A 27,826-nucleotide genomic window follows, 5' to 3' on the forward strand; every position below is an offset into this window, starting at 1 on the left:
TGAAAAAGAATATTCAAAGTACAGTCTTCTGAGGTAAAAAAAAAAATCACAAGTATTTACATGCACTTCCTTGGTGCCAAACAGAAAATCCTGCAAAAAAAAAGACAGTTGGAACCCATATGGCGTAAGGCCCGGGGCTTGAAAAAATGGGCGTTCTGGGGGGCAGAGCTGTGGGCGGGGCGCCAGCCCAGGGGCGTTTCGGGGGCGGGACCGAGGCCTCCGGAACAGCCACCGGGCCGGGGGATGGAGAGCCGGCGTGCGTAAGTTACGCCTGCCCGGAGGCAGGCGTAACTTCTTCAATAAAGGTCAAGGGGGGAGTTAGTTAGGGCTGGGGGGCAGGTTAGATAGAGGAAGGTGCGGGGGTTGGCGGAGGGAACGGTGGCAGGCGGCTTGGCTCGGCGCGCGCAGGTTGCGCAATTGTGCACCCCCCCCCCCCTGTGCACGCTGACCCTGGATTTTATAACATGCGTGCGGCAGCTCGCGCATGTTATAAAATCGGGCGTAGATTTGTTCGCGCTGGGTTGCGCGAACAAATCTACGCCCGCGCGCATGTTATAAAATCTGGCCCATAAAGCATAAATAGAAACATGCAGGCAAAAGCTGAATAGGAAAACTGCAGCAACTCAGATTCTATGCAGTGAAACAATAAAAAAACAAAAATCACCAATCCTTAGACATTAAACAATAAAATCAAGAAATATAATAAATACATTAATCAGAATAGCATAAACATACTAATCAAAAGAATATTTCAAAACAGCTGATAAATGGAAGATCCAATAATTAAAAACTCATAAACAATTTGTTTTAAATTTCTCAAACACCAATAAAATATTTCAAAACAGCAGACACATCAAACAGCCTCCAAAAATTAAAACTAATAAGGATAAAATAGTTCACACTCTCCATACCTGGAAACTTTGATTTCTAGTCCCTCTGAGATTGTCGTGGATTGCATAAACTTTCTCCTCTCTCTCATATATCTATACATACATACACATGCACTCTCCCTCATACATGCACATGTTCCCGCTTACATACACATGCTCACATGCACATGCTTCCTCTCTCTCATACACATTCTCACTCATACACATGCTCACAGATGCTCCCTCCTATATATACATGTTCACACACTCACACACATTCCCTCTTACATACACATATACGCACACACACACACAACAAGATCCTTCCCTTTCTCACATACACATGCTCAGACACACACACGTGCTCACAAATGCACACATGCTCATACACACTCACGAAGAGAACACCCTATGCTTCAATACCTCAAACTTTCCTGATATAAACTGAAGACTTTACTGCTCAGAAATAACTTACTACTATTTAGACCTCTTATTCCATCATCCCTAGAGCTTGCATCCGTCTCAGTGCTCCCTCTCACATACACACACATGCTCCCTCTTTCACACACACATGCTCAGACACCCACTCATACTCCGCTTCTGCTCAAACACCCATACATACATACATATATACTTAGACATCCACACACACATACATGCTCAGACATGCGAACACATACACATATGCACACACACACACACACACACACACACTAAGGGCTTCTCCCAGTAGCCCTAGCCCTCCACTTCTTCCGTGGGGCGGGTTGAGAGCTGCCTGGTGGCTTGTTTTTTCTTCTGGCCAACCTGCAGCTCCTCATCTTGACCTCGTGTCTCTGCATCTCATCTTCGCTGCGTGGCAGGTTGGGAACCTCCACACAGCCCTATGGCTCCTCCTTTTCTTTGCCACGCGGCCCTGCAAATCGATCATCTTTGCCACATGGCGGGTTGCAAACCGCCTTGCAGCCCTAGGGCTCCTCTCTTCAGCAAGCGGCACTAAGGCTCCTCCTCATCTTTGCCATGCGGCCCTTCACCACCGCATTTTCGCTGTGTGGCGGGTTGGGAACCACTGGGCGGCCCTGCAACCCTCTCCTTTTCGCCGCTGCGGCCCTGCAGCTTCTCTTCTTCTTTGCGGTGTGGCGGCGCCAGCAACTCACTCAACTTGGTCGCAGCCCTGAGACTGCCGCCCTGTGCAAGTGCATAGCTTGCACAGTGGGTTGCGTCGGCCCTGTCCCCACCCCTTCACAATTTCCAATAAAGCTTATTGGGGATTCAGGGATTTCAGTGATAAAAAAAAAAAAAAAAAAAAAGATGTTCTGGGCCCTCTCCCTCACCCCCCCCCCCCCCTCCAGCCCTCAAAGTTCTTGAATTTGAAAAAAGGTGTACTGGCACCCCCAGGCAACTCCCCCACCTCCAGGCCCCCTCTCCCATACCCTAAACCTTTAAAATCAAGAGTAAGTCCCTCGTTGGGGCCAGGGTGTCCCCTCACACTCGGCCCAGTCGGCACCAATTTTAAAATGTCGCCAACATAACCTTTCCCCAGCCATGTGACTGGGGCAAGACCTGGGGAACAGACTTCCCCATTTTTACCTTTAAGGCGATGGTGGTACCTTGAGGTTGGGGCTGCCGTCGGGTTAAAGGGCCACTCGCCTCGTTCTTTCGTCCCGCGGTATTTAGGCTTGAGACAAAAGAATGCACCATAGAGCCGCAATGTTTTTTAAGGGGAGGAGACCAATTATTACAGCGACCCCCACCCCCCCCCCCCACCCCACACACATACACACGAGACAATGGGAATCCTCCTGTAAAAGAAACGGCATGGTTTGATGGCTCTAGGCCGTAATAAGCAACTTATCCTGTCAGATTGCACATGGAAACCCACATTCTACATGATACACACTATCCAAAACAGATGAGGGTGGTCCGGCATGCTTGTGTCACAGAGCTGTGCACAACAATGGAGGGAATTCAGTTTTGGATGCCTTGGCTTTTAGAGCAAATCGGTCCTGGGTGCACCACAGAGATATTGTGCTCAGGCCAGTAAGGAAAAGAGGATAAGAACATAAGAACATAAGAAAATGCCATACTGGGTCAGACCAAGGGTCCATCAAGCCCAGCATCCTGTTTCCAACAGTGGCCAATCCAGGCCATAAGAACCTGGCAAGTACCCAAAAACTAAGTCTATTCCATGTTACCATTGCTAATGGCAGTGGCTATTCTCTGGGGGCCTGATTTTAAAAAGCATTTACTCGAGTAAAAACCTGGTTTACTGGAGTAAATTCACTTTACTTGAGTAAGTGGGTTTTTGAAAATTGCTACAATAGTAGCTATATTTACGCATGTAACTCCTTTTGAAAATTACCCCCTAAGTGAACTTAATAGCAGGTAATGGACTTCTCCTCCAAGAACTTATCCAATCCTTTTTTAAACACAGTTACACTAACTGCACTAACCACATCCTCTGGCAACAAATTCCAGAGCTTAATTGTGCGTTGAGTGAAAAAGAACTTTCTCCGATTAGTTTTAAATGTGCCACATGCTAACTTCATGGAGTGCCCCCTAGTCTTTCTACTATCCGAAAGAGTAAATAACCGATTCACATCTACCCGTTCTAGACCTCTCATGATTTTAAACACTGTTATTGTGGCAACCCTTGCCAGCCAACAAGAGATGCTGAGACCATGCTTAAGAAACGCACTGCCTAGCTCTCTGGTTGATTATATACAGCAAGAGGCAGAGAAGGAGAATATATAATTATTGCTAATGGGCAGCACAATTTTCAAAGCCATGTACCTGGGCAAATAGACATTTTACACGGATAAAAATAGTTTAGCTGAAATTTGCCCTCTGTGGAGGGTTTGCTGGAGTTGCTTAAGCATACCATATAGGAATGGGGGAGGGCGACTGGATATGAAGTACAAAGAAAGGAGAGAAGGCAAAAAAAAAAAAAAAAAAAAATCCCAAGCCAAAATAAATGAAAGCAAGATATGGGGGCACTATTGTAACAAATAAATTGTTCATGGCTAGGGGGAGATAAAACTAAAGGCTGTCAGCTCAAAAATATAAATTGTGAGTCCATAGAGTATCAGACATTGAAGAGAGATATTTTGGGGAGGTTATAAGGGATAATGACACATGGGCATTTACTTAAAAAATGGCTTCTTCCCAGTCTTTGGAAAACCTCTTTATTGGATAAGGCCCTTGGAATCAATTTTGAAAGGTTGCATTGATTATAAGACTGGGCTTTTTTCAATTTTAATTTTACAAATTATTATGAGCTTGTGCATGCATTTTAAGATCTTGGTTTAGTTATGATTATCTGAATGTTTTTTTTATCCTAAGCAATGAATAAAGGTAGCAATGAATGAAATACTTTGAGAAGCATGACAACTTTGACAGCTGGGATTCAGTGCCAAGAAGTGCAGAGTCTTGCGGTAATCCAAAAGAACTATATGCAATGGGCACAAGGCTAATGCATGTAGACTAAGAGAGGGACCTTGGGGGTGATAATATCTGGAGATCTGAAGGCAGTGAACCAATGTGACAAAGGCGATAGCTAAAGCCAGAAGAATGTTGGGCTGCAAAGAGAGAGGACTAACCAGTAAGAAAAGGGAAGTGATATTGCCCTTGTACAGGTCCTTGGTGAGACCTCACCTGGAGTACTTAGTTCTGGAGCTTGAATTTCAAAAAGGATAGAGACTGGATGGAGGCAATCCAGAGTAGATTGACTAAAATGGTGTGGGGTCTCTATTGGAAGACTTATGAGGAGAGGCTGAAGGATCTAAATATTTATACACTGGAGGAGAGGAAGAGCAAGGAAGATATGATATAGACCTTCAGATACTTGAAAGGTATTAATGATGTACAAACATCAAACCTTTTCGTTGGAAAGAAAACTGTACTACTAGGGATCACAATATGAAACTCAAGGGGGGACAATTCAGAACCAACATCTAGAAATAGTTTTTCACAAAGAGGATGGTAGTTGCCTGGAATGCCCTTCCAAAAGAGCCAGTGAGGATGAATTTAAAAGGGCATGGTTTAAACATTGCAGATCGATTGGTCACGTGATGTTGAGTGAGTGAACAGAAGCAGGTCTGATCGCTCCGGGGACCCCCTCTGGGAAAAACGCGACAAATCTATATAAAATCGCTCATAATTAATTTAAAATTACTTATTTTGACAAGGAAAACTCTCAAATATTGCTTCAAGCTAAAAACAAATTTGGGATTTCTGTGGATGAGCAGTAGCGGATCTGATCTCTCCGAGGACTCCCTTTGGTGGGGGGGGGGGGGGGAGGGGAAACGCGGCGAATCGTTATAAAATTGCTCACAATTATTTTGAATTTACTTACTTCAATAAGCACAAGCTTCAAATACAGCTTCAAGCGATTGATCTTTAAACTTTTTTGTGGAAATGATGACAAAATCGGGTAAGAAAGAAAGAGAAAAGATGAAGGGGGCTGATTCTAAGATGGCTGACACCACAGACACTACACATTTAACTGACTCGGTAGAGGGGGGTGGGGCCTGACATCGCAGCGCTGGTAATAGCTGCATTAGAGGGGAGATTTCAGCAACTTTCCACACAAATTGCTGGTGTAAGCTCTCAAATTACAGAAATTCATACTCAATTAAAGGAAGCTGAATCCAGAATCTCAGAAGTAGAAAATAAGATAGAAGAACAAGCTAAGGATTTGAGAGATCTTCAGAAATCCCAGGAAACACTGCAAAGTAAGATTGATGATCTAGAAAACAGGTCACGCAGGAACAATATGCGTATTATAGGCATACCTGAAAGCATAACGGATGTTGATTTGGGGTCTAAACTTACTGCATGGCTAATTCTAACACTAAACCTGGATAATCAGCATGGGCCGCTCTATATAGAGAGGGCACATCGGTTGGGACCCTATCAGGTAGATAGGTCCTCAAAATCTAGACCGAGAGCAGTCATTCTTAAATTTCTTAATTTTGCACATAAGGTGCAGATACTGCGAGCCTATAGAAAAAGAACAGATTTACATTTTGAAGGGAGCAAAGTGCTCATCTTTCAAGATTATTCAGCCTCTGTGGCAGCTCAAAGAAAAGCATGTGTTCCAGCATGCTCTCAATTAGCCAAATTAAAAATTAGAGCCACCCTGATGTTTCCTGCAAAACTGTGTATTCATTATAATGATCAAACTCATGTCTTCACAAAAGCTGCCGAAGCTCAAGCTTTTATTTAAGGACTTCCATCTGTCTAATATCAGAAGCAGTGGCATAGCCACGGGTGGGCCTGGGTGGGCAGCTGCCCACCCAATTTAGACCCAGGCCCACCCAACTGACACCAGAACTGCAAGGCTGTCGCGGGATCCCATCCCTGCGACAGTGAAGAGGAGAACCCATGCTTGGCACGCCATCACGGCACACGTGGGGAAGCGGTCCTACAACCATATGGCCGACCGATCTTCCTGTTTGCGGGGGGAGGGGGGGAGCGGAAGCGCCGCGCACAGTTTCCACTTCCTCCCCCCAAAGCAGGAAGATCAGCTGGCCTCTCCTGCTATCTTCGGGCCGTATGGCCGACCGATCTTCCTGTTTGGGGGGGGGGGGGGGGGCGGGGAGGAGAGCGGAAGCGCCGCGCACAGTTTCCGCTTCCTCCCCCCAGAGCAGGAAGATCAGCTGGCCTCTCCTGCTGCCACTGGCCTCCTGCGTACAGCCGACCAATCTTCCTGTTGGGGGGGGGGAGAAGAGCGGAAGCGCCGCGCACAGCTTCCGCTCCCCCCCCCCCCAAGCAGGAAGATCGGTCGGCCGTATGGCTTGAAGATAGCAGGAGAGGCCAGCTGATCTTCCTGCTCTGGGGGGGAGGAAGCGGAAACTGTGCGCGTCGCTTCCGCTCTCCTCCCCGCCCCCCCCCAAACAGGAAGATCGGTCGGCCATACGCCCGAAGATAGCAGGAGGCTAGTGGCAGCAGGAGAGGCCAGCTGATCTTCCTGCTCTGGGGGGAGGAAGCGGAAACTGTGCACAGGCTTGAATGTGTATGTGAGGATGAGAATGGGAGCCTTGTTGTGTGTGTGTGGGTGAAAATCGGACCCTGGGTGTGTATGGGAGTGAGAATGGAGTCTTGAATGTGTGTGGGTGAGGATGGAAGCTTGAATTATGTGGGTGAGGTTGGAAGCTTGAATGTGTGTATATATGGGTGAGGATGGAAGCTTGAATGTGTGTATATATGGGTGAGAATGGGAGCCTGGGTTTGTGTGTGTGGGTGAGAATGGAAGCTTGAATATGTGGGTGAGAATGGAAGCTTGAATATGTGGGTGAGGATGGAAGCTTGAATGTGTATATATATGGGTGAGAATGGGAGCCTGGGTTTGTGTGTGTGGGTGAGAATGGAAGCTTGAATATGTGGGTAAGAATGGGTGCTTGAAAGTGTGTATGTGTGGGTGAGAATGGGACCTTAAATGTGTGTATGTGTGGGTGAGAATGGGAGAATGGGTTTGTGTGTGTGTGGATGAGAATGGGTGCCTGGATGTGCGTCTGTGTGTGCATAAGAATATAAGCCTGGGGAGGGGTGAGAAAGTGAGAGCTTGTATGTGTGTCTGCAGAGAATGTGAGCTTGGGGGGGGGGGGGGGGGGAGAGCATATGAGAGTGAGAGCCTGAGTGTGTGAGGGAGTCTGTGAGAGAAAGCATTTATGTATATATGTGTGTGTGTGTGTGGAAGGGAAGAAGACAGTAGTAGAAAAGACACTGAAGAGGAATTAGGAAATGAGCGACAAGGGAAAAAATGGGAAAGAGAGACCAGGACCAACTGATTAGAAAAATACAAAGATCAGACAACAAAGGTAAAAAAAAAAAATATATATATATATATAGAGAGAGAGAGAGAGAGAGAGATGTTAGCAATTTAAATATGTCATCTTTGGGAATGTGCATTCTTATATTTTTGAATTTTGCTCTTTCTTAAGTATTCCACTGTTCAGACATTTTAGTTTCTCAGGCTTTCTATTTTGGCTTTATCTACATGTTTCTGTTTCTAATTTATAGTCTATTATTTCTATATTAGGTAAGGGTCGGTCTCAGTTTTGCCTGTTTGTGACAGAAATGAGTATTTCTGGCATATAGTTTCTCTGTAGTAGTAGTCCAGCCTGTTCTGTTATTCCCGTAGGTGATGTATTAATGTTCTAGGGCCTGGTGTAGTATTTGCATTGCTGCTTTTTCATAAGGTTGCTGTTTGAATCCTGAGAGTCAGTGCTGTGATTGTTTGGCAAGGTTCCAGATGCCTCTTTCTTTGCAAGAGTTTGTTACTTCACAAAATAGCAGTGGAGGGTTATTTTTTGCTGAGATTACACCAGAATTTGAATTTTTTTTTTCATGTTACTTGTAATGTGAATTGCCCTAGCTCTGCGCTGCACCTGTTCTGATGATTAATTATATTTTATTGTATTTATGAAGATTTCTGGGTTTCTGCAAAGATGGTTCATGAAAGAATACATTAATTTTTGTTTTATTGTATGATTGGATTTGATTGTTTTCTATACTTGAAATAATTGAAGTAAATTATTTTAAAGTTTCATACATGACACATAATGGCTGTTGCAAACTACTTAGAAAGCCATTCTAGGGTGCAGTATATATGGCATTATTTATCAGTAAGAAAACAACTAGTAGACCTGCATGCCTTGTGCCCACCTATGTTAACCTTGTGCCCACCCAAAAAAATCAATTCTGGCTACGCCACTGATCAGAAGATGTGTCTTGATATAATTTTTCATTGGAGCTGTTTGTTTTCACATTGGGAGAACTTTCAGGAATTCACTACAAGAAAATGTTATTAATAGATGGATTTTTCAATTTTAGATCACTTAATAGAGTTGGTTGTTTTCACATGAAGAGAATTTCACTAAAAGAAAGGATACTCGCTAAATAAACTGTTTTTCATGACAAATTTTCTTTTTTTATCCTTAAGAGGGGGTTCTCAAGTGTTCCTAATTAATATGTTAGGTGAGGGGGGGGGGGGGGCATGGGATGATCCAATTTTGGTTCATCTTGTGTGGTCTATTACACCTTTTGGGGAGATATATAAAGGGTAAAGCACCGAGGGGGCACATGGTTATAGTATATGAAGTACTTTTAATATATGTGGATAATTTATACATTGCTATTGTGGGTGAGAGTCTAGGCTGGGGGACAATCACTCACATAATAATAACTATAAACCAAATCTTAAAAAGGTATGCATTTATTTATATAGATGGCTGAGGTACGAGTATGTACTTGGAATGTCTGTGGTATAGGCTCAGTAATAAAACGCTATAAAATTTTACATTCACTAAAGCGTTACTTTAGTGAATGTAAAATTGCAAGAGAATGCTTTATTGCAAGAGACGAGACTCACTGACTTGGAACATGAGAAATTAAATAAACAATGGGTGGGGAAATCCTTTTATGCCTCATCCTCCTCAAGTAAGGCAGGAGTAGCTATACTTCTACATAAAAAGATTCCTTTTCATTTACATCACTTAAAGGCAGATCCAGAGGGAAGGTATATTTTTTTAGACATTGAGATATATGGGAAAAGGATATTCTTGGGAAATATATATGCACCTAACAAATATTCATCATTATTTTATGATAATTTCTTCCAAATTTTGCAAGAACATTCACATCTTCCACTTATTCTGGGAGGTGATTTTAATACTGTATTAGAACCAACAATGGACAGACAACCGCCACACCAAACTTCCAAGATAGATGCAGGACGAGGTCTTCCATTTATATGTAAGTTCTTAGATCTTGCAGATGTTTGGAGATTATTACACCCTAATGATCTTAACTTTACTCATATTTCTCGAGCCCATGGATCACAATCTAGACTGGACTATTTACTGGTTAGCTCCACTTACTTTTCTAAAGTGACAGGTTCAGATATAGGGCCTTTAGTTATTTCGGATCATGCCCCTGTTTGGGTGGATTTTGTGGGATTTAATAGCACAGGAGGGGGTAAACATTGGAGATTTCCAGCAAAATTATATTATGATGAAGGATTCAAATCATATATAAGAGATAAATGGAAAGAATATGACTATTTCAATAACCAGCATCAAGGTGATCCTATTTTATATTGGGACACTGCAAAGGCAGTCCTGAGGGAAGAGATTATATCATATACAGCTAAAAAACATAAGGAATTGTCAACGACAATAGTTCGATTAGAAAAACAATTAAGAAAAGCTAAAGCCCATTTTACCTCTTTTCCTACAAGGGAAAACCGCATAAAATTTTACTCTCTCCAAAGTAATCTTCATGATTTTATACAACAAAAAACAAAAAAATCTCCTCTACTATAAGCATCGGTTGTTTCAATTTGGTAATAAGACAGGGAAGTTATTAGCTGGATTAGTAAAGTCATGGGAAGGAAAAATCATATGTTAAAGTTTTAAGGGATTCAACAGGACAAATAAAGATATCCACTAAAGATATTGGGAAAATATTTACAGATTACTATCAAAAATTATATTCAGCGGATACAGACTATCACCCAGACATTCAGGAGTATCTTTCTAAGATAAAACTCCCCGGGTAAATAAAAAGGACTTAATAATTAATGCTCCTATGGGAAAAACAGAATTAGAATTAATCATTAAGGATTCTGCTCTAGGTAAATCTCCAGGTCCAGATGGATTTACGTATGAGTTTTACAAAGTCATGTCTGATTTAATTAGTAGTCCCATTCAAAAAGTATATGATATGCTTTCTTCAGATGAATTACAAACTTGGCAGGAGAACAAAGCAACTATAGTAGTACATCCTAAGTCTAATTGAAACCCGGAGTTCCCTGGTTCTTATAGACCAATATCCCTTATTAACTGTGATCTTAAATTAATAGCTAAAGTAATGGCAGATAGACTTGCAACTATCATTACTAAACTTATTTCTCCTTCTCAAGTGGGGTTTGTCAGAGGTAGGCAGGCAGTAACAAATGTCCACAGAGTTCTGGCATCTATAGCCTTCTCAGAAAAATTACATTTGAATTCCCTTATAGTGAGCTTTGATGCTGAGAAAGCTTTTGATCGAGTGAACTGAGTCTTTTTATTTGAAACCTTGAATCATTATGGATTGCAAGGCTCCTTTATTTCATTTCTAAAAAATCTATATAATCAACCAAAAGCTAATATTTGGGTAAATGGGGAACTATCATCAGACTTTACATTGGCTCGTGGTACTAGGCAGGGTTTCCCCTTGTCCCCTTTATTATTTGTATTATCCTTGGATCCTTTATTACGTATCTTGGAGGATAATAAGAATATAGAAGGGATTAAAATGGGATCAGCAAAATTCAAATTAGCTGCATTTGTGGATGATCTCTTGTTGCATTTGACAAACCTCACCAAATCTCTCCCAATTGCTCTTCAGGTGATTGAAGAATATGGTCTTCATACAGATTTTAGTTTAAACCTCGATAAATCTGAGGCCATGGTAATAGGTCCTGATGCATCTATACCTTGGTATGGGAAATTCCCCTTAAAATGGACAAATGATAAATTAAAATATCTAGGTATTTGGATTCCAAAAAGTCTTTCCAAGCTATATGACTTAAATATATCTCCATTGCAACAGAAAACTGACAGCTTTCTAAATGCTTGGCACTGTTTCCCACTCTCTCTTATTGGAAGAATACACTTATTGAAAATGACATTATTACCACGTTGGCTGTATGTACTCAGTGTTCTACCTCTTCTACTAACCCAGATGACTATTAGCAAATATCAGAGAGTAGTGACCAAATTCTTATGGCAGGGGAAAAAACCAAGAATTAAACTATCTATCCTAATGAAACCACTATCCATGGGAGGTATGGGTCTTCCGGATTTGAAACTCTATAATCATGCAATTAATTTACGATATATAGGGGACTGGTTGATGGAAACACAATAATTTTCAGACACCTACATCGAAGCACAATTACTTATTCCAATATCACTTCATTATGCTTTACATGCTCCTAATGCTTCTTTATCTCGCACAATCAAATCAGATCTGCTTTTACAACCTTTACGAAGATTCATGGATTACAAACTGGTTAAAAGACAGGAAACAGAGAGTAGGACTAAATGGTCAATTTTCTCCGTAGAAAAGGGTAAACAGTGGAGTGCCTCAGGGATCTGTACTTGGACTGGTGCTTTTCAATATATATATCAATGATCTGGAAAGGAATATGACGAGTGACGTTATCAAATTTGCGGATGATACAAATTTGCGGATGATACAAAATTATTCAGAGTAGTTAAATCACAAGCAGACTGTGATACATTACAGGAGGACCTTGCAAGACTGGAAGATTGGGCATCCAAATGGCAGATGAAATTTAATGTGGACAAATGCAAGGTGTTGCATATAGGGAAAAATAACCCTTGCTGTAGTTACACGATGTTAGGTTCCATATTAGGAGCTACCACCCAAGAAAGAGATCTAGGCGTCATAGTAGATAATATATTGAAATCGTCGGCTCAGTGTGCTGCAGCAGTCAAAAAAGCAAATAGAATGTTAGGAATTATTAGGAAGGGAAATGGTTAATAGAATGGAAAATGTCATAATGCCTCTATATCGCTCCATGGTGAGACCACACCTTGAATACTGTGTACAATTCTGGTCGCCGTATCTCAAAAAAGATATAGTTGCAATGGAGAAGGTACAGAGAAGGGCAACCAAAATGATAAAAGGGATGGAACAGCTCCCCTATGAGGAAAGGCTGAAGAGGTTAGGGCTGTTCAGCTTGGTGAAGAGACGGCTGAGGGGGGATATAATAAAGGTCTTTAAGATCATGAGAGGTCTTGAACGAGTAGATGTGACTCGGTTATTTACACTTTCGAATAATAGAAGGACTAGGGGGCATTCCATGAAGTTAGTAAGTAGCACATTTAAGACTAATCGGAGCAAATTCTTTTTCACTCAACGCACAATAAAGCTCTGGAATTTGTTGCCAGAGGATGTGGTTAGTGCAGTTAGTGTAGCTGGGTTCAAAAAAGGTTTGGATAAGTTCTTGGAAGAGAAGTCCATTAACTGCTATTAATCAAGTTTACTTAGGGAATAGCCACTGCTATTAATTGCATCAGTAGCATGGGATCTTCTAGGTGTTTGGGTAATTGCCAGGCTCTTGTGGCCTGGTTTTGCCTCTGTTGGAAACAGGATGCTGGGGTTGATGGACCCTTGGTCTGACCCAGCATGGCAATTTCTTATGTTCTTATGTTCTTATGGATATGGCTAATGCGGAAGAATTCGTTATCTGACAATATATTACCATTTCTTCCATTTTGTGGTAATCCAAAGTTCTTTTCAGGATCAGATGTATCACGATTTTGACTTTGGGATCGTTCGGGACTTAGATGCATTGGACAATTAATACATACGGATGGATCTTTTCTTACTTTTAAAGAACTTCGTTCTTTTTATAAACTCTCAGCTATTGACTACTACCAATACCTTAAGGCTCGACATTATATACAATTGCTTGGTTCACCAAACTTCATGGACACTAATTGGCAATTTCTAAGTAACTGGTTTGATCTAGAAAACCCCCAGAAACGTTCTATATCATATTTGTACAAACAACTAGAGTCTGCATATAAGATTTGGTCCTTGGAGAAGGTACAACTTAAATGGCAATTAGAACTTGAGCATCCGATATCAGTTGCAGTATTGAAATCTGCATTTGTTAGTACGCGTAAAATTACAATCAATACGCTCTTGCGGGAAACTAGGTATAAAATTATATATAGAATGTACATTTCCCAGCATCAAGCATTCAAAGCAGGTTTCACTAACTCTGATATATGTATCAGGTGTAAAGGAGGACCAACACACTTGGGTCATTCCTTTTGGAGTTGTCCAACAATTCAAATATTTTGGAAGAAAGTTTATCATTCTGCAAATAGAGTTGTGGGTTATAAAATTCCATTTTCTTCACTGGTGGCACTTTTTGGAATCTTTCCTAACTCATTCAAAAGAAATAAAGGCTCGATTTTCTGGATTACAAAAGTTTTTTTATTAGCTTGCAAAGCCATACTAACAGCCTGGAGAACTTCAGAAGGACCTTCTATATTATTATGGCGTTCTTCTTTAATAAATCTACTAACCATGGAAACCGTGGCTATTAATCACCTGTCTATCAAGACTAGAAGAGCAATAAATGCAGTCTGGCTTCCCTTTATTCTAACCTTACCACATGAATCTAAAAGTCTTTTTTAAAATTGTATAGATATCTGATATGTGATCATTGTGCTTCTTCGGTGCAGGGAGGGAATGAGGGATGGGAGGGAGGTAGGGTTATGGGAGGAGGGGTAAGAAAATGGGTAGGGGCAAGGAAATATTTATTTAATAGTATGTAATAGGATATATATTATGTACCAAATGTTATGCTTTGGTAATGTTCATTGTTATATGATATATAATAAAAACAGATTTAACATAAACATTGCAGATCCCTAAAGGTTTGAGGTTGATAATGAAGAAAAGGAGTAACCTATGTTCATTTTAGGTGTAATATTTCTGCTTGGGGGTAACCTGCACAACATATCAGTTACTACCATTAACAGAACACATAGGGGTAACCCACACAATGTGGCAGTTACTACCATAAGCCACTTGCTGGGCAAACTGGATGGATCATTTAGTCTTTATTTGTCATCATAACTTTGCTACGATGTAAAGAATATTTTGAGTAAGAAGCTTGCCAAAAACAGTGTTATCACTGTTTGTACGTGGTGGGAAAAAAGTACAAACATTTTGGATGGAAACGACCCTGGGTGAGGTGTGCCGAGCATTTTTCCCATAGACACAAAATGGGAAAAATTCTTTAGTACTGCTAGTGAATATATGGTTGGATACTTTACTGATTTGATACACACAAGAGAGAGAAATCGCCAGGGAAAACCTTGGGTCTCATTTAGCATTCTGTTTTTTATTTATGTGGGGACTTTTTTCGTTTTGTTTTCATTTAATTTGTCTTAGCAAGTACAAAATGATTTAATGTACCTAGCAATCACAGCAACAAAACAAATCTTTGTTATATTTTGTGTTATTTTGTATGGGACACAACACAAAATGAAAGAACAAATGTTGTTTCCCTGTCATTTTCAAATGACAGCACATCCTTATAAACCACAGCTCTACTTTGGTCTGAGGGGCTTTTCTTTGATTCACTGAGATCCATTATTATTTCTTTTTATAAGTAAATTCGCTAGTGGATTTCCACCACACTCACTTATCGTTATATCTTCCATGTTCTCCGATCCTTTCCTTTTGCAACATTCTGAGTATCTATCTTTTTCTTCAGTTTTGTGTGTGCTCCTGCCTCCATCTATTCCCATTTTAAGCTGTGGCTTGGGCAAAACTGCAAGTTTTGGTCAAAATGTTTGCAAAACTATCACGGCATCAGCTACTCCATAAGGCAAGCGAGCTGCAAAGCCACAACACAGACGATGACCATACACACCATCACAGCTTCTGTATGCAGACAAAGGTGTCGGGGGGGGGGGGTGTAAAAGAGAGGAGGGAAGCAGAACAGGTGGGTGGGATGGGGCAGTTTAGGAAGAGTCCCGAGGGGTGCCTAGAACTTTTGGCAAGAGGGAGGGGTCAAGACAAGGGGAGGTGCCATGGCTGCAACTATTTAAGTCATGGATAACATAGTAATGATGGCAGAAAAGATCCAAAATGGCCTATCCAGTTTTCCCAGCAAGCTTCTTATGGTAGTATCTGCTGTATTGTGCAGGTTATCCCCATGTTTCTCTTTTACTGGTTGATGAACCTTCTTGAAAATTCAGACAGTGCTGCTTCATGTGCTTTGCTTATGGGCTTGGCTGTAGAAGCAGTCATGTGCTTTGTTTCTTATGTCTGTGTATCAGTTCCCCAGCCCGTAAAAGTCAGGGCCTGTGTTGGTTGTCATCTGAATCCAATTCCTCTTCCATCTCCCTCACCCTCACTGCCATCAAAGCGGAGAGCAATGTTGCAGGTTCAAGGAAATCATAGCTTATTGGTTAAGGGTAGTAATCCCATGCCTCATGTTAAGGGTAGTAACTGCAAATACCTACCCCTTGGCCTAATCTGATAATTTATCCTTTACTGATGAATGGAATTCATCAGTAAAGGATAAATTACTTATAGAATGAGTCCCGACTCAAACTGCTATAGAATCGACCAGGACATGATAGTGTTCACACTCATTTAACTAACTTTGATTAAAACTATGTTACCGAACATTATGGCACCTGTGTAAACTGATAGAGGTTAATAGCATTACTTTTGTGCCTTATTGTAAACCGTTGTGACGGTAACCACCTTAACGATGGTATAGAAAAAGATTTAAATAAATAAATAAATAAATAAATAATCCTCTCCTCGGCAGCTTTCCTGCCCATGCCACCTGGAAAGGAGAATATTTCGGCAAGAGAACACTTGGCAGGGGCCACTGATAATTGTCACAGCAACTGAGCAAGGTGGACATGCCTAGACCACACCTAGCAGAACATTGAGAAATTGTATGGGCAGGACATACAAGAGATTAATTTCCTGTCTCCTATGTTACGCTGCATTTCTAAGGTTTGAATCAACTAGGAGAGCTTTGACGGCCAGCCAAAGCATACCCTATGAGCAATTGCACTCCATCCACTGGCTAATGACTACTGTGCTTCTATGGACTGAGAATCAAAATCTGAGAACCACTGGCAGGCCAAGCTTTGACGGCTCAGTCTCCTACATAGTGCATAGCCAATTGATGGGTTCTGACTTCCAAGGCCAAAACACTGTTTAAAATTGATACTGGGAATACGTTTTGTTGATGTGTCTTTCAACAAGTGAAATGCTGATACAGTAATATATTCAGTAAGATATTAATATACAGTAATATACAGTAAGATATTCAAATGAACTCCATAATTTGGAGCCAATGTATACAATAAATTGTTCTTGTTTTGCCACTAGGTAGCAGAATCCTATAGAAGAGCTGATCGTTTTCTGAAAGTGTTAAGAGATTTCCCAGACAGACTGCAAGAGACAGCAAGCGAGAGTGTGTGTGTATATTACATATACATTTTAAATTTGATTTTAGATCATTAAACCTCTCACTGGAATTGGAATGTAATGATGCAACAGCCCATCTCTAACCAATCATAGTAATATAGGAATTATGGCAGATAAAGACCAAATGGTTCATTCAGTCTGCCCAGCAATGTGCTTGTGGTAGTAACTGCCATGCCATGGAAGTTACCCCCATGCATTCTGTTAAGGGCAGTAACTGCTGCACCGTGCAGGTTTCCCCCATGTGTTCTGTTAAGGGTAGTAACTTCCATTCTGTGCAGATTACCCCCATGCAGAAATGTTATACCCCTCTTTCTTCTTCTTTAGGGATCCGCAGTATTTGTACCATGCCCTTTTGAATTAATTTACTGTTCTCATCTTCACCACCTCCTCTGGGAGGGCACTCCAAGCATCCATCACCCTCTGTGTGAAGAAATATTTCCTGATATTGGTTCTGAGTTGTCTTTCCCCCCACCAGGAGTTTCATATGGTGATCCCTAGTTCTACCATTTCCTTTCCAGCAGAAAAGGTTTGAAGTTTGTGCATCATTAATACCTGTCAGGTATCTGAAGGTCTGTATCATATCTCCCCTGCACCTCCTCTCTTCCAGGGTGTACATATCCAGATCCTTCAGCCTCTCCTCGTAAACCTTCTGACACAGACCCACACTGTTTTGGTCGCCTTCCTCTGGACTGTTTCCATCCAGTCTCTGTCCTTTTTGAGATATGGCCTCCAATGTTACAGAGCACACTGCTTTCACAGCGGGTGGATGACATCACAGAAGCTCTGACAACATCTAAACCACAATGGCCTGAAATTAGTACTTGATGTTTTCTTTGTTCTCTCTCAGCTTTTTTTTTTATATTGGTCATAGTGGAACAGATTTTCAAAGGGGTACGCGCGTAACCCCCGAAAAGCTGCCCCTTCCACCCCCTGCGTGCGCCAAGCCTATGTTGCATAGGCTCGGCGGCGCGCACAAGTCCTGGGATGCGTGTGAGCCCCGGGGCTTTCCTGGGGGTGTGTCGGGGGCGTGGCACGGTGACGCGTCATCGGGAGGCATTCCGGGGGCGGGGTCATGGGCATGGTTCCGACCTGGGGCGTTTCAGGGATGTGGCCGAGGCCTCCGAAACTGCTCCGGGGCTGGGGAATCCCATGCCGGCAGCTGGCCGGTGCGCGTGAGTTATGCCTGCCTCAGGCAGGCGTAACTTTTATAATAAAGGTAGGGGGGTTTAGATAGGGCTGGGGGGGTGGATTAGGTAGGGGAAGGGAGGGGAAGGTGGGGGGAGGTGGAAGGAAAGTTCCCTCCGAGGCCGCTCCAATTTCGGAGCGGCCTCGGAGGGAACGGAGGCAGGCTGCGCGGTTCGGCATGCGCAGGCTGCCGATTTGCGCAGCCTTGCGTGCACCGACCCTGGATTTTAAAAGATACGCGCGTATCTATTAAAATCCGGCATACTCTTGTTTGTGCCGGGTGCGCGAACAAAAGTACGCACTCGCGTACTTTTTAAAAATCTGCCCCATTGTGTTGTACACTTTGCAATTTTTGGTGTAGACTATAAAACATTTGATAATAAAGATGATTAAAAGAAAATGTAATTAATGTTATATCAACAGAATATATAACTGTTGTCCTTTAGATGCAGAACTCACTCCATCAGTCAGAAGAACTCCTTCATTTACTAGCCACTATCTTCTCCCTTTTCTGCTTCTCTCAGATAGGCAAAAATATATTACATTTTAAGGAAAGATTTTTTTATTTAAAAACTATCACCCAAGTGCTAATTTCTAGAGTTTGTATTCATTGTAGCCCTTTGCTCTGTCTCGTTTCTCCCTCCTGCAGCTGTCTTTTCATACAGCACTCGGGGGTTTTAAAAAAGCTCTTGTTTTCTTGTTGCTATGCCACCAGTACTTGACCGACATCTTTGATGTGACAAGCATCTTTAACAGCTATCCAAACAAACCCGGAGACCACAGCGCCACTTAGTGGTAAGAGATATTTAGCCTCTTAGAGCTGTATTCTCTGGCTGTCATGCGATTACAGCAGCAAAATCTGTGGTATCCTGCCACCAGGCCAGCCAGAAATGAAACCCATCCAGGCCCAATACGGACCAAAACCTGAGACACGTCCCTGATGCTGTACTTTCTGTAACCTGTACCGCTATTTGACATTACCATTTGGTAATTTTTTTCCTCTCGTTTCTTACCCTTTATTTTCATCATTCTGCATATTACTTTAGCAAGATCTGTATCATTGTCATGCCAATAAAGCTTTCTGAATTTGCATTATAGAGTCTAGGCTGTTGCATTTTAGGTGATTTTTTTCCCCCCTTCCTGCTTTTCATGATTCTCTGTTTCAGTGAAGTCTGTTCAGTCTTTTGCTGCGATGTAGTATTTATGTGACTTAGGAGTAAACACATGCTCAGGGTTCTGCAAACAACCTTTCGAGTTCCAACCCCTTTCCTAATGTTCTTGTAAGTTTTGGAGATGATCTGAGTAAAGAAAACTTCTAACACAAAAGAAGATACTTGTGACAGTTCAGGATTTTTACCTTGACTTTCCCATAGTGTTATTTTTTTTCTCCAAATTTGCCGATTAAAAAAAAAAAAATAAAATACAGTTCTATAAGAAAAATCTGTCCAGATGTTTTGGTTGTTTGGCAACTCTTATGTGAACTATCACAATGTCCCCACTTTGATCTGTGATTTTCTTCTTTTATTTATTTTTTATTTGGGTGGTAGAGGAGAGGGAGGCCTCATACTTTCCTCCTAGTCCTTTGGGCTTCCAGTTCAGTAGGAATCAACTTTGAATGGGCTATGACTGGGGCTTATGATTTTCGGTTAGAACAAAAAAATCCTAATGGGGAAATTGGGTTTTTCAGTTCTAACCAAAAATCCCCCAAAATAGGCCTTTCTTGGGGAGCTCCAATGATATCATCCGGCCGCTGCCCTCAAGCGAGGCAAAAAAAGACACAAGAGCAGTGGCCGGATGATGTCATCAAAGTGGGACTAGCAGGGAGCCCAAGCTTCACTGCCTAATAAAAAAAAGAGGTACCTTGGGAGGAGCAGATTGGCGAGGAGCCCAAGCCCAAGGAGTGACAAAAGGATTAGTGGGAGGATGGAGCAAAGAGAAGACATAGGGAGTGCAGGGGGAGCCACACACAACCACACCCCTAGTCAATACCACAACCCCACATCCCTACCACCCTAACTACACCCACCCAAATACCTAACACGGACATGTAAATATTTGAATATTAATTGATTTATGCCTTATTAAATTGAATCATCCTAAACATATATGTAAACTTCTATTTTGCATCATGAAAACATTGAAAACACCTATTTTAGTCCCCTCCAAATACATCTAATTGCCTGAAATAAAAAACACCTACATTTGCAATTTATAAACACCTAAGATCAGAAGCTCGAGCTATGATACCATGAGCCTTCATTCACAATAACCCTGCTTTTCCCACCCTCATTTTTCAAACACCCCTCTCCACCTTGTCTAGGGCTACAGTCCTTGACTAGGGCCATCCTGGGGGGGGGGGGGGGGGGGGGGGTGAACTGGGACAATAACCCTGATTCCAGTGCTTCAGCAGGCCCTATACTGCTCAGCGGCACTACCCCCAGCGCATGTATTCACATTTCAATGTCACGTCTCATTCCTCCCCATCTCCACTACAGAAACTAGTGGGAGAAGTGTGCTGGATGGCCAGAAGGCCAAGAGCTGTAGCAGCCTGTGAAGCAAAGAGGTTCAGTGGCAGATATTCCAAACATACACTCTTCAGCTTCAGAGGGGGATCCCCCACTCCCCCATCCTGCTCCTCAGAAGGGACCCGCTCCAGTTGTTTTGCCGCAGCCCATCTAGGGTCAGCCCAGTCAGGGCCCAAAGGCTACTGTGCCCTCCAGAACCCAGAATGTGTGCACCCTATGCCTGGTCACTGTCTGTTGCATAATAACCAATATTCCCTACTCCCCCACCAGCAGCTGTAAATGCTGCCTTCCCAGTATGCCCAGTGTCGGCTGGCCAGATGATCCTAAAACCTACTTGGAAAATGAACCCAGGTCACCCATATGGCAGGACACAGCACTTCTGTCATTCCGCTATCAGACTGACTCCCTTTTATCATTTTTAGAGACCTCTCAATCCAGATCTAACCTTAGCCTGTCCTACACCTTCATCACTATCATGACAGAAACTATCAATCACTGATCGAGATTCTCGTTCCATGTTAATCTCTTACCATAATGACACACATGAAGGGTCTTAGCCGAAGCAATTGCCTTTTTCTTGAAGCTGCAATCTCCACAAACATTTGGTTTTTTTTTTCAGGATACCCATAATGAATATTCCTAGAGTCTACCTGCATAAATGTGTTCCAAGAACAAGTTAATTTGCATATTTGGCTTATCCTGACTATCAAAGCTGTTTGCAGGTCTTTAAAACTGACCCGTGCATACTTCTGTCAAAAAAAAGCCGTTCTCTAACTCAAGCTATCAGGAAATGGCCATTGAAACATGAATGTGTTGATTGGGAAAGCCAGATTAAAATGAATGCCTTGTTTTCAACTGAGTTCCAGAGAAACAGTGAGATAATAATATAATTTGCCCAAGATGATGCAGTCCTTGGCAGAGGGGAGTCTTGAATTCATGTCACAGGTAAATCATAATGCAGGGCTCTAACCAAAGACATAGCAATGTCACTGAACAATGAAGTCTACATCAGCTTTCCTAAGAGTTATGAGATTATTGCTCTTGGCCCTCGGACCCAAGGAGTTTGACGTGAAATCTGAAGCTCCTGTTTGGTAACACAGGGAGTTACCCCTAACCCATCCCATCAGGTCCATGTTTCATCAGTTCACCTGGTTATTCAGGCAGTACTGTAGTGTGGCTTTTACGTGAAATGAGCTTGCTGAGTGCCATTTGTTTTAATGCTCCCTGCTCAAGGCAAGCACTCCTGGACTGATCTGGGATGGAAATTATATCTTGCACTGTCACCCCCCATGCCTCACCCCACCGCTTAAGGCTAAGGCTAGTCAGATAGACTGCAATATAAGAAAGCTTTGCATTGCTACCGCCCAGCAATACCGTGCCCATGTAGAAACTGAACTCTGGTGTCCACTGCTGCTGGCATCTTTCAGAACCATTCTGTGCAGGAAACTGAAGCCAATATCTTCCAAATAGCGATCGTTCAGGTCTGTGGTCTTTTCACCTTTCTTTCTTTCTTTTTTTTTTTTTTAACAACCATTCTCTACCATAGCTTTGATATTAAGAGCCTTTATTTACAATTACCCTGGATCCCCCCTTCACCCTCTTTCTTCAGTTTTAGCTCAGTCACTACAACCATAGTCCTCAGTTGTGAGCCACCGTCAGCAGCTCCCTCAGGAATAAGGTATTTGTACAACCTGGATCTGCCCTGCAGGTGCTGCTGTTGAGCCGCAGAAGCCAGGTTGGGCAACTGTACCCAGCTTTCCCAGATGGCAGCACACACAGCACTGTTACTAAGCCACTGGGCAGGCTCTCCAAGTTGCCGAAAGGGCACAAACCTTTCACCCTTTTGAATGTGTTCAGTTTTTCTGATAAGATTGCAGCTGTAATACTTATGGATTCTCAGATCATTTTTCTGTGTCTAGACCAGTTAAAGTGTGCAGGGCAGGGTGAAATCTTCTGTTGTACATTTGGCATCTCAGTGGGTCAAATGATGCCAAAGGCCATGAAGTAGTGGTAAGCAAATCTAAATCTCTACTTTTCCCTCCTGGAATAGATGACCCGGTATAAAACATATTCCCTGCCCCTCCCCTGCTGATACATACAGGCCGTGCATATTATAAAGAAGTTTGAATTGCTAACAAATGTTTAATATATCACATTTTGGACTAAAGTACACCACCATGGTAATCTATATCATAAAAATGATGCCTTTATTGTACCTTTCTCCTCTAACATTCAAGGTGAAACACTCTGTGGCTGTTCTGCTGCAGAGAAAGAAAATCTTTGGGAAATGAAATTGTCTGGAGTGCTTGTTTATAAAGAGAATTTACTACAGCGGAGCTGGACTGGCATAACACACACTGCACAAGAATTACTTTTGGGGGAGGGAAGGAGAGAGGACAGGTTATAACCAAGGATCGTTTGAGTTCTTCTAGCGAGGGACCACAGTGGGACGGTACGAAACATCACTGCCTCGGCAGAAGGATCAGCCTCATTATTCTTCCATAATTGTATATTATCCATTTCCTCTTGGAGAATGGACTTTAGCGGTGCATAACATGCTGAAAGCTGATATATTTCCTGCAAGGCAGGAGGTAAAGTGCAGTGATTGTGCCATTGCAGGGGTACAGCCCTTTAAGTGAACCAGATGTAGAATTCCTCTCTCCAGTAGGCTGTAATCAGCAGAGCTGCTGTTGTTAGGCAGAAACTGAGAAAGGCTTCTCGTCTCCATGGTGCATGCTCACAGTCTACTGGGCTCTAACACAGGGTATGATTTGTAAGGCACACAGCAAAGAATATGTCAGTAATTAGATTATGAGGTCTCTGTGGCTTGCACATGCCAACCTACCCTGTCTTCAAGAACTCCTCAACAAGTATACTGTAAAAGCTACTGAGACAAGAGATCAACACCTTGGGGAAGGTTAATGAGGACCAGGCATCTTCCTTCTGATTGGTAATAGCCAAAAGAATGGTGAAGGGTCTCAGGAATGCACCAGCTACCAACCAGATGCCATGATTCGCTGTCTCCCATGAAGATTTGTGTGAATTTCCTGCAGATTTCAAAAAGCTGGAATATTATTACTTTCTGGTGGTTATCATGGCAGAAAGCTGACTTGTGTTTCCTTTTTATGGACAGAGGGAAAAGCCTCAAAAGATGTCAAAGATTGCAAAAGGAAACTGAAAATCAATTTCTTTAAAAAAAAAAAAATCCCAGCAAATTAGGACTTGAGGTTTGTTTAAGACTGCAACTTGAAGATTAATGTAAAGCTGTGACAATCAGTTTCTTCTTGTCTTTTACTTGTGGGATGATGGCTTTCAAAGGTAAGGAACCTTTTAAGGTAATGGGTTAAAATTAATAATAATAAAAGAAGCAAGACTTAATTACAAAATAATTAGTATACAAAGCAAAACCAATGCATTTAACAAAATAAAATACATCCCCCCCAACAGGTTATATGCAAAAATATGTAAATATCCATCTGCTCCAAAAACAAATATCTAGTGCCAGTGTTTTTTCAGCTAACTAAAATTAGCAAAAACTAGATAAACAGAATTATTCATTCCTGCTGATGAAAATGAAAACTGAAAAAGTTTCTTGGGCTAATATAAATATATTTTTAAATTTTATTTTCACTAAAAATTATTTTTATTTTTCTTTACTTATTTTTTTAAATCTTTTGCTGGACAGTTTAACTTCACCAACCAAAGCTGATTGCCTGGAGTCCATTGCGACTAAAGAATTGGCAGTTTGTATGGTGAACGTCAGAATGCCTTTACAATCACTTACTTCACAAATAATAGTAACACTGGAAACAGAACCTGAAAGGCTGAAACTGAAAAAACACTGCCTAGTACTGCATAACAATTAATGAAAGGAGTCAAACAAAAGTATTTGGTGGGTTTGAGTTGATTGGCCAGGCAAGCTTTTTCTCTTTTGCTTCTCTGTCAAAGGAGTCATAGATAGAGTCTTTGGTAATTGTTTTTGCTGGTGCAGGGATCTCTGATATTCCTACATAATTTTTTTTGGCTATCCTTGAACTAGTGGTAATGGTGTAGGCATTGCTCCTGTAGCATTTCATGGATGACATGCAGAAGGTCTCTTTCATTCCTCTTCGAAAGTTTGCATTGTACACTGAGTACAGGGTGGGCTTGGAGGCTGAAGAACTGAATGATATGCAGGTGACAGCCATGAACACCAAGGAGCTCTTCCTGCTGTCTGCCTCATCAGGGTGCCAGAGCTGAACCACATAAAAAGGTAGCCATGACAGCAAAAAAATGGAATTCAACATCAAGAACATCTTGATGGTTTTCACTTTTGTCCTCGGCACTATGTTCATGGTCCTCCTCACAGTTCTACCATCAGTACCAATCCTCCAGATGTATTTGATGATCTTCTGATAAAACAAAATGATAAGAATGGAGGGGATCAAAAACCCCACCAGGAGATGGATGATGCTGTAGATGGCGCCATCCCATGAGTAAGGCAGGAAAAAGTTGCAGTGGTTGCCCCAGTCTGAGCCATAGAAAAACAAGGCAGGAGATACAAAAGCTGCATCAAAAATCCATGATGCCACAATCATTTTCTTGGCTTTTTCCCTGGAAACCTTGAAGCTCAGAGGATACACGATGGTGTAGAACCTGTCAAGGCATATGGAGAACAGGACATAGATCTGCACGCCAGGGCTAAGGTACTGGAAATACCTGACCAGTTTGCACATGACACTGCCAAGTACCCACCTGCTGGAGGTGACCTGCAGCAACACAAATGGGGTACTGGCCATGCTGAGGAGGAGGTCCGCACATGCCATGGACACCACAAAATAGTTGGTGGTCGACTGAGTCCTCCTGCTCCTGTGGATCACTAAGCACACAAGAGAGTTTCCAAACACAGAAACCAGCCAGATGGTCCCCAGAATCACACTTGCTGCTGCTATTTCTCTAGGCAGCAGCGGATGCTGTAAGACGGTGCCGTTCTTCTCAGACCTGCTGCTCTCCTTATATAGACTGGCCATGCCATTGCCTCCCAGGAGCTTTGGGGCGTCAGGGTGGCTGCTGTTTTGCAGTGGTAGAAGTACTGTTGGAATGGAAAATGAAGGTTTGTTGTCATCCATTCCGCGCGCAAACACCATATTCACGTTCTCCTTCTGAGCCCTGCATAAAAAAAGAAAAGTGGGAAGTATGTCACTAAAACCAATGAATCTTTACCCAACTAAAATGATATTTGGGCCTAATTTAGAAAAGGCTTGGAAACCTCCTCCCTCCCCCACCCTCCTTACGGATCAAGATATAAAAATTAATCAGAACGGTACATGAGAAATGACAGCCTGTTTTAATTCTGAAGTGCTGATATTAAGACCAATGTTCCCTCCAAGGAGTTACTAGGTGTATGCACATTTGCACATGAACAAAGAATACAGTACAAAACGTTCTGCACCATACACAAATTAATACACAACGAAAACGCAGACTGGCTAAACACGGCCCTTCGTGTACACATCCCCAACAGAAACTTAAGAGCAGCCAACAAAGCCCTCCTAACTATTCCATCAGTCAAAACAGCACGACTAACCCAGGTAAGAGAGAGAGCATGATCCCTAGCGGGACCCATACTATGGAACTCCATGCCCCTGGAGTTAAGGGTACAAAGAGAAAACAAAACATTTAGGAAAAATCTAAAAACCTGGCTGTTTAAACAAGCTTTTCAAAAAGAGAAGGAAGAATAGAAACCAGGGAAGCGCAAGGAACACCCACACACACACAACAGTAATCACCAAGTGTGTAGTTTTTTTTGTTTTTTGTTTTAATAGAGAGCACATCACTAAAGGATAAGTTACAATTATAAAACGAGTCTTGTACTCAAAACTGCTATAGAATTGACCTGGACATGATGTTTTTCACATTTATCAATTTACATTTATTAAAAACCTATGTTACCGAACCTTATGGCACCTATGTAAACTGAAAGATTTTAATTGCATTACTTTATGTGCCTTACTGTAAACAGTTGTGACGGTACCCACCTTTACGACGGTATAGAAAAGATTTTAAATAAATAAATACATATGAGCATCAATTTTGGAATACCAGTATTAGCATTTCATTTCAGTATATAGCACAAAGAAAAATAAACATGCAAGTGACCATATAAAACCTGTGATCGGCACTCCAAAATGTATGAGTGATTGCTCAAGTGCTTAGCTTAGAAGGGACTATGTATAAGGCTCTGTGTTGCAAGTCTCTACTAATGTACAGGTTTACTGCTAATTGGCTCCCAAGTCAATCAAAGCTCTTTACAATTCACTTTATTAGAAAGGTACCTTGATTTGTTTGGCCCTCAAGCCGAGCAGATGAGAAAAAAAAAAAGTTCAATGTTATTTCCCAAGGAGTTGAAAAGGAGGTAGGATTGAGGGAAATCATGTATATTTTAATAGCTTCATAATGTTATGAAGTGCTAACATAATTTAGCATATATTAAGCAATGTCTAGCAGTAAAAATAAGAGGTGAAGGTATACTTCGAACATTTGTCTGTGCCTTTGGGGAGGAAAGAGGCAACGTTTTCTCTGTGCAATACACTGCATAACTTTAAGAACATATAAGGTTTGCCATATTGGGTCAGACCAAAGGTCCATCAAGCCCAGTATCCTGTTTCCAAGAGTGGCTAGTTCAGGACACAAGTGCCTAGCAGGAGCCCAAAAGGTCGATGATTCACTGATTGATCGAGGGGATTGGATGTACCTTGGATACGCATTTGAAAACTTCCTTGAAAACTGATCTTGTTTATTAATGGCAGGAATAGAGCAACAATGTCCCACTGACATCTTACCCAGGGGATCTTCCAGTTATCAATTTCTTATGAAGGGGGCTCTTGTCAGTGGTACGCCACTTGACGAGACCCTATGGTTAGGGGAGGGGACAGTCATAAAAGAGTTTAAGGGGGGGGGGGGGGGTTCCTGGGAGCATCCTCCAGCACATCACTGGAGTAAACAAGGCATTACACCTTTCTCCTGCTTAGAATTTCAAGTTCAACTGAGCTCACTTTCTTTTAACAGTAAAGGGGAAGCTCAGATAACTGCAATAAAAGAAAGGTTAGCAGAGCTCAAATGTGGTATTATTTGGTGTGGTTTTTTTTTCCATTGTTCACTTAAGAAGATGTAGAGAGAGTTCACAGATCAAAATAATATGCAACATAATCATAAGGC

The 27,826-nt window shown here is 41.9% G+C and overlaps 1 protein-coding gene across 1 annotated transcript in view; it reads right to left on the reverse strand.

Annotated features, from left to right (window-relative positions):
• Window positions 1-22,828: 22,828 nt before the first annotated feature.
• Window positions 22,829-27,826, reverse strand: part of GPR19 (G protein-coupled receptor 19) — a 34,151-nt gene continuing 29,153 nt past the window's right edge. Inside the window, exon 2 of the mRNA XM_029599806.1 lies at window positions 22,829-25,777. Coding sequence (XP_029455666.1) covers window positions 24,505-25,755 — 1,251 coding nt within the window. The 5' untranslated portion in view covers window positions 25,756-25,777 and the 3' untranslated portion in view covers window positions 22,829-24,504. The remainder of the gene's footprint in view (window positions 25,778-27,826) is intronic.

Source organism: Rhinatrema bivittatum, chromosome 4 (genome assembly GCF_901001135.1).
Source record: "Rhinatrema bivittatum chromosome 4, aRhiBiv1.1, whole genome shotgun sequence".
NCBI lineage: Eukaryota > Metazoa > Chordata > Amphibia > Gymnophiona > Rhinatrematidae > Rhinatrema > Rhinatrema bivittatum.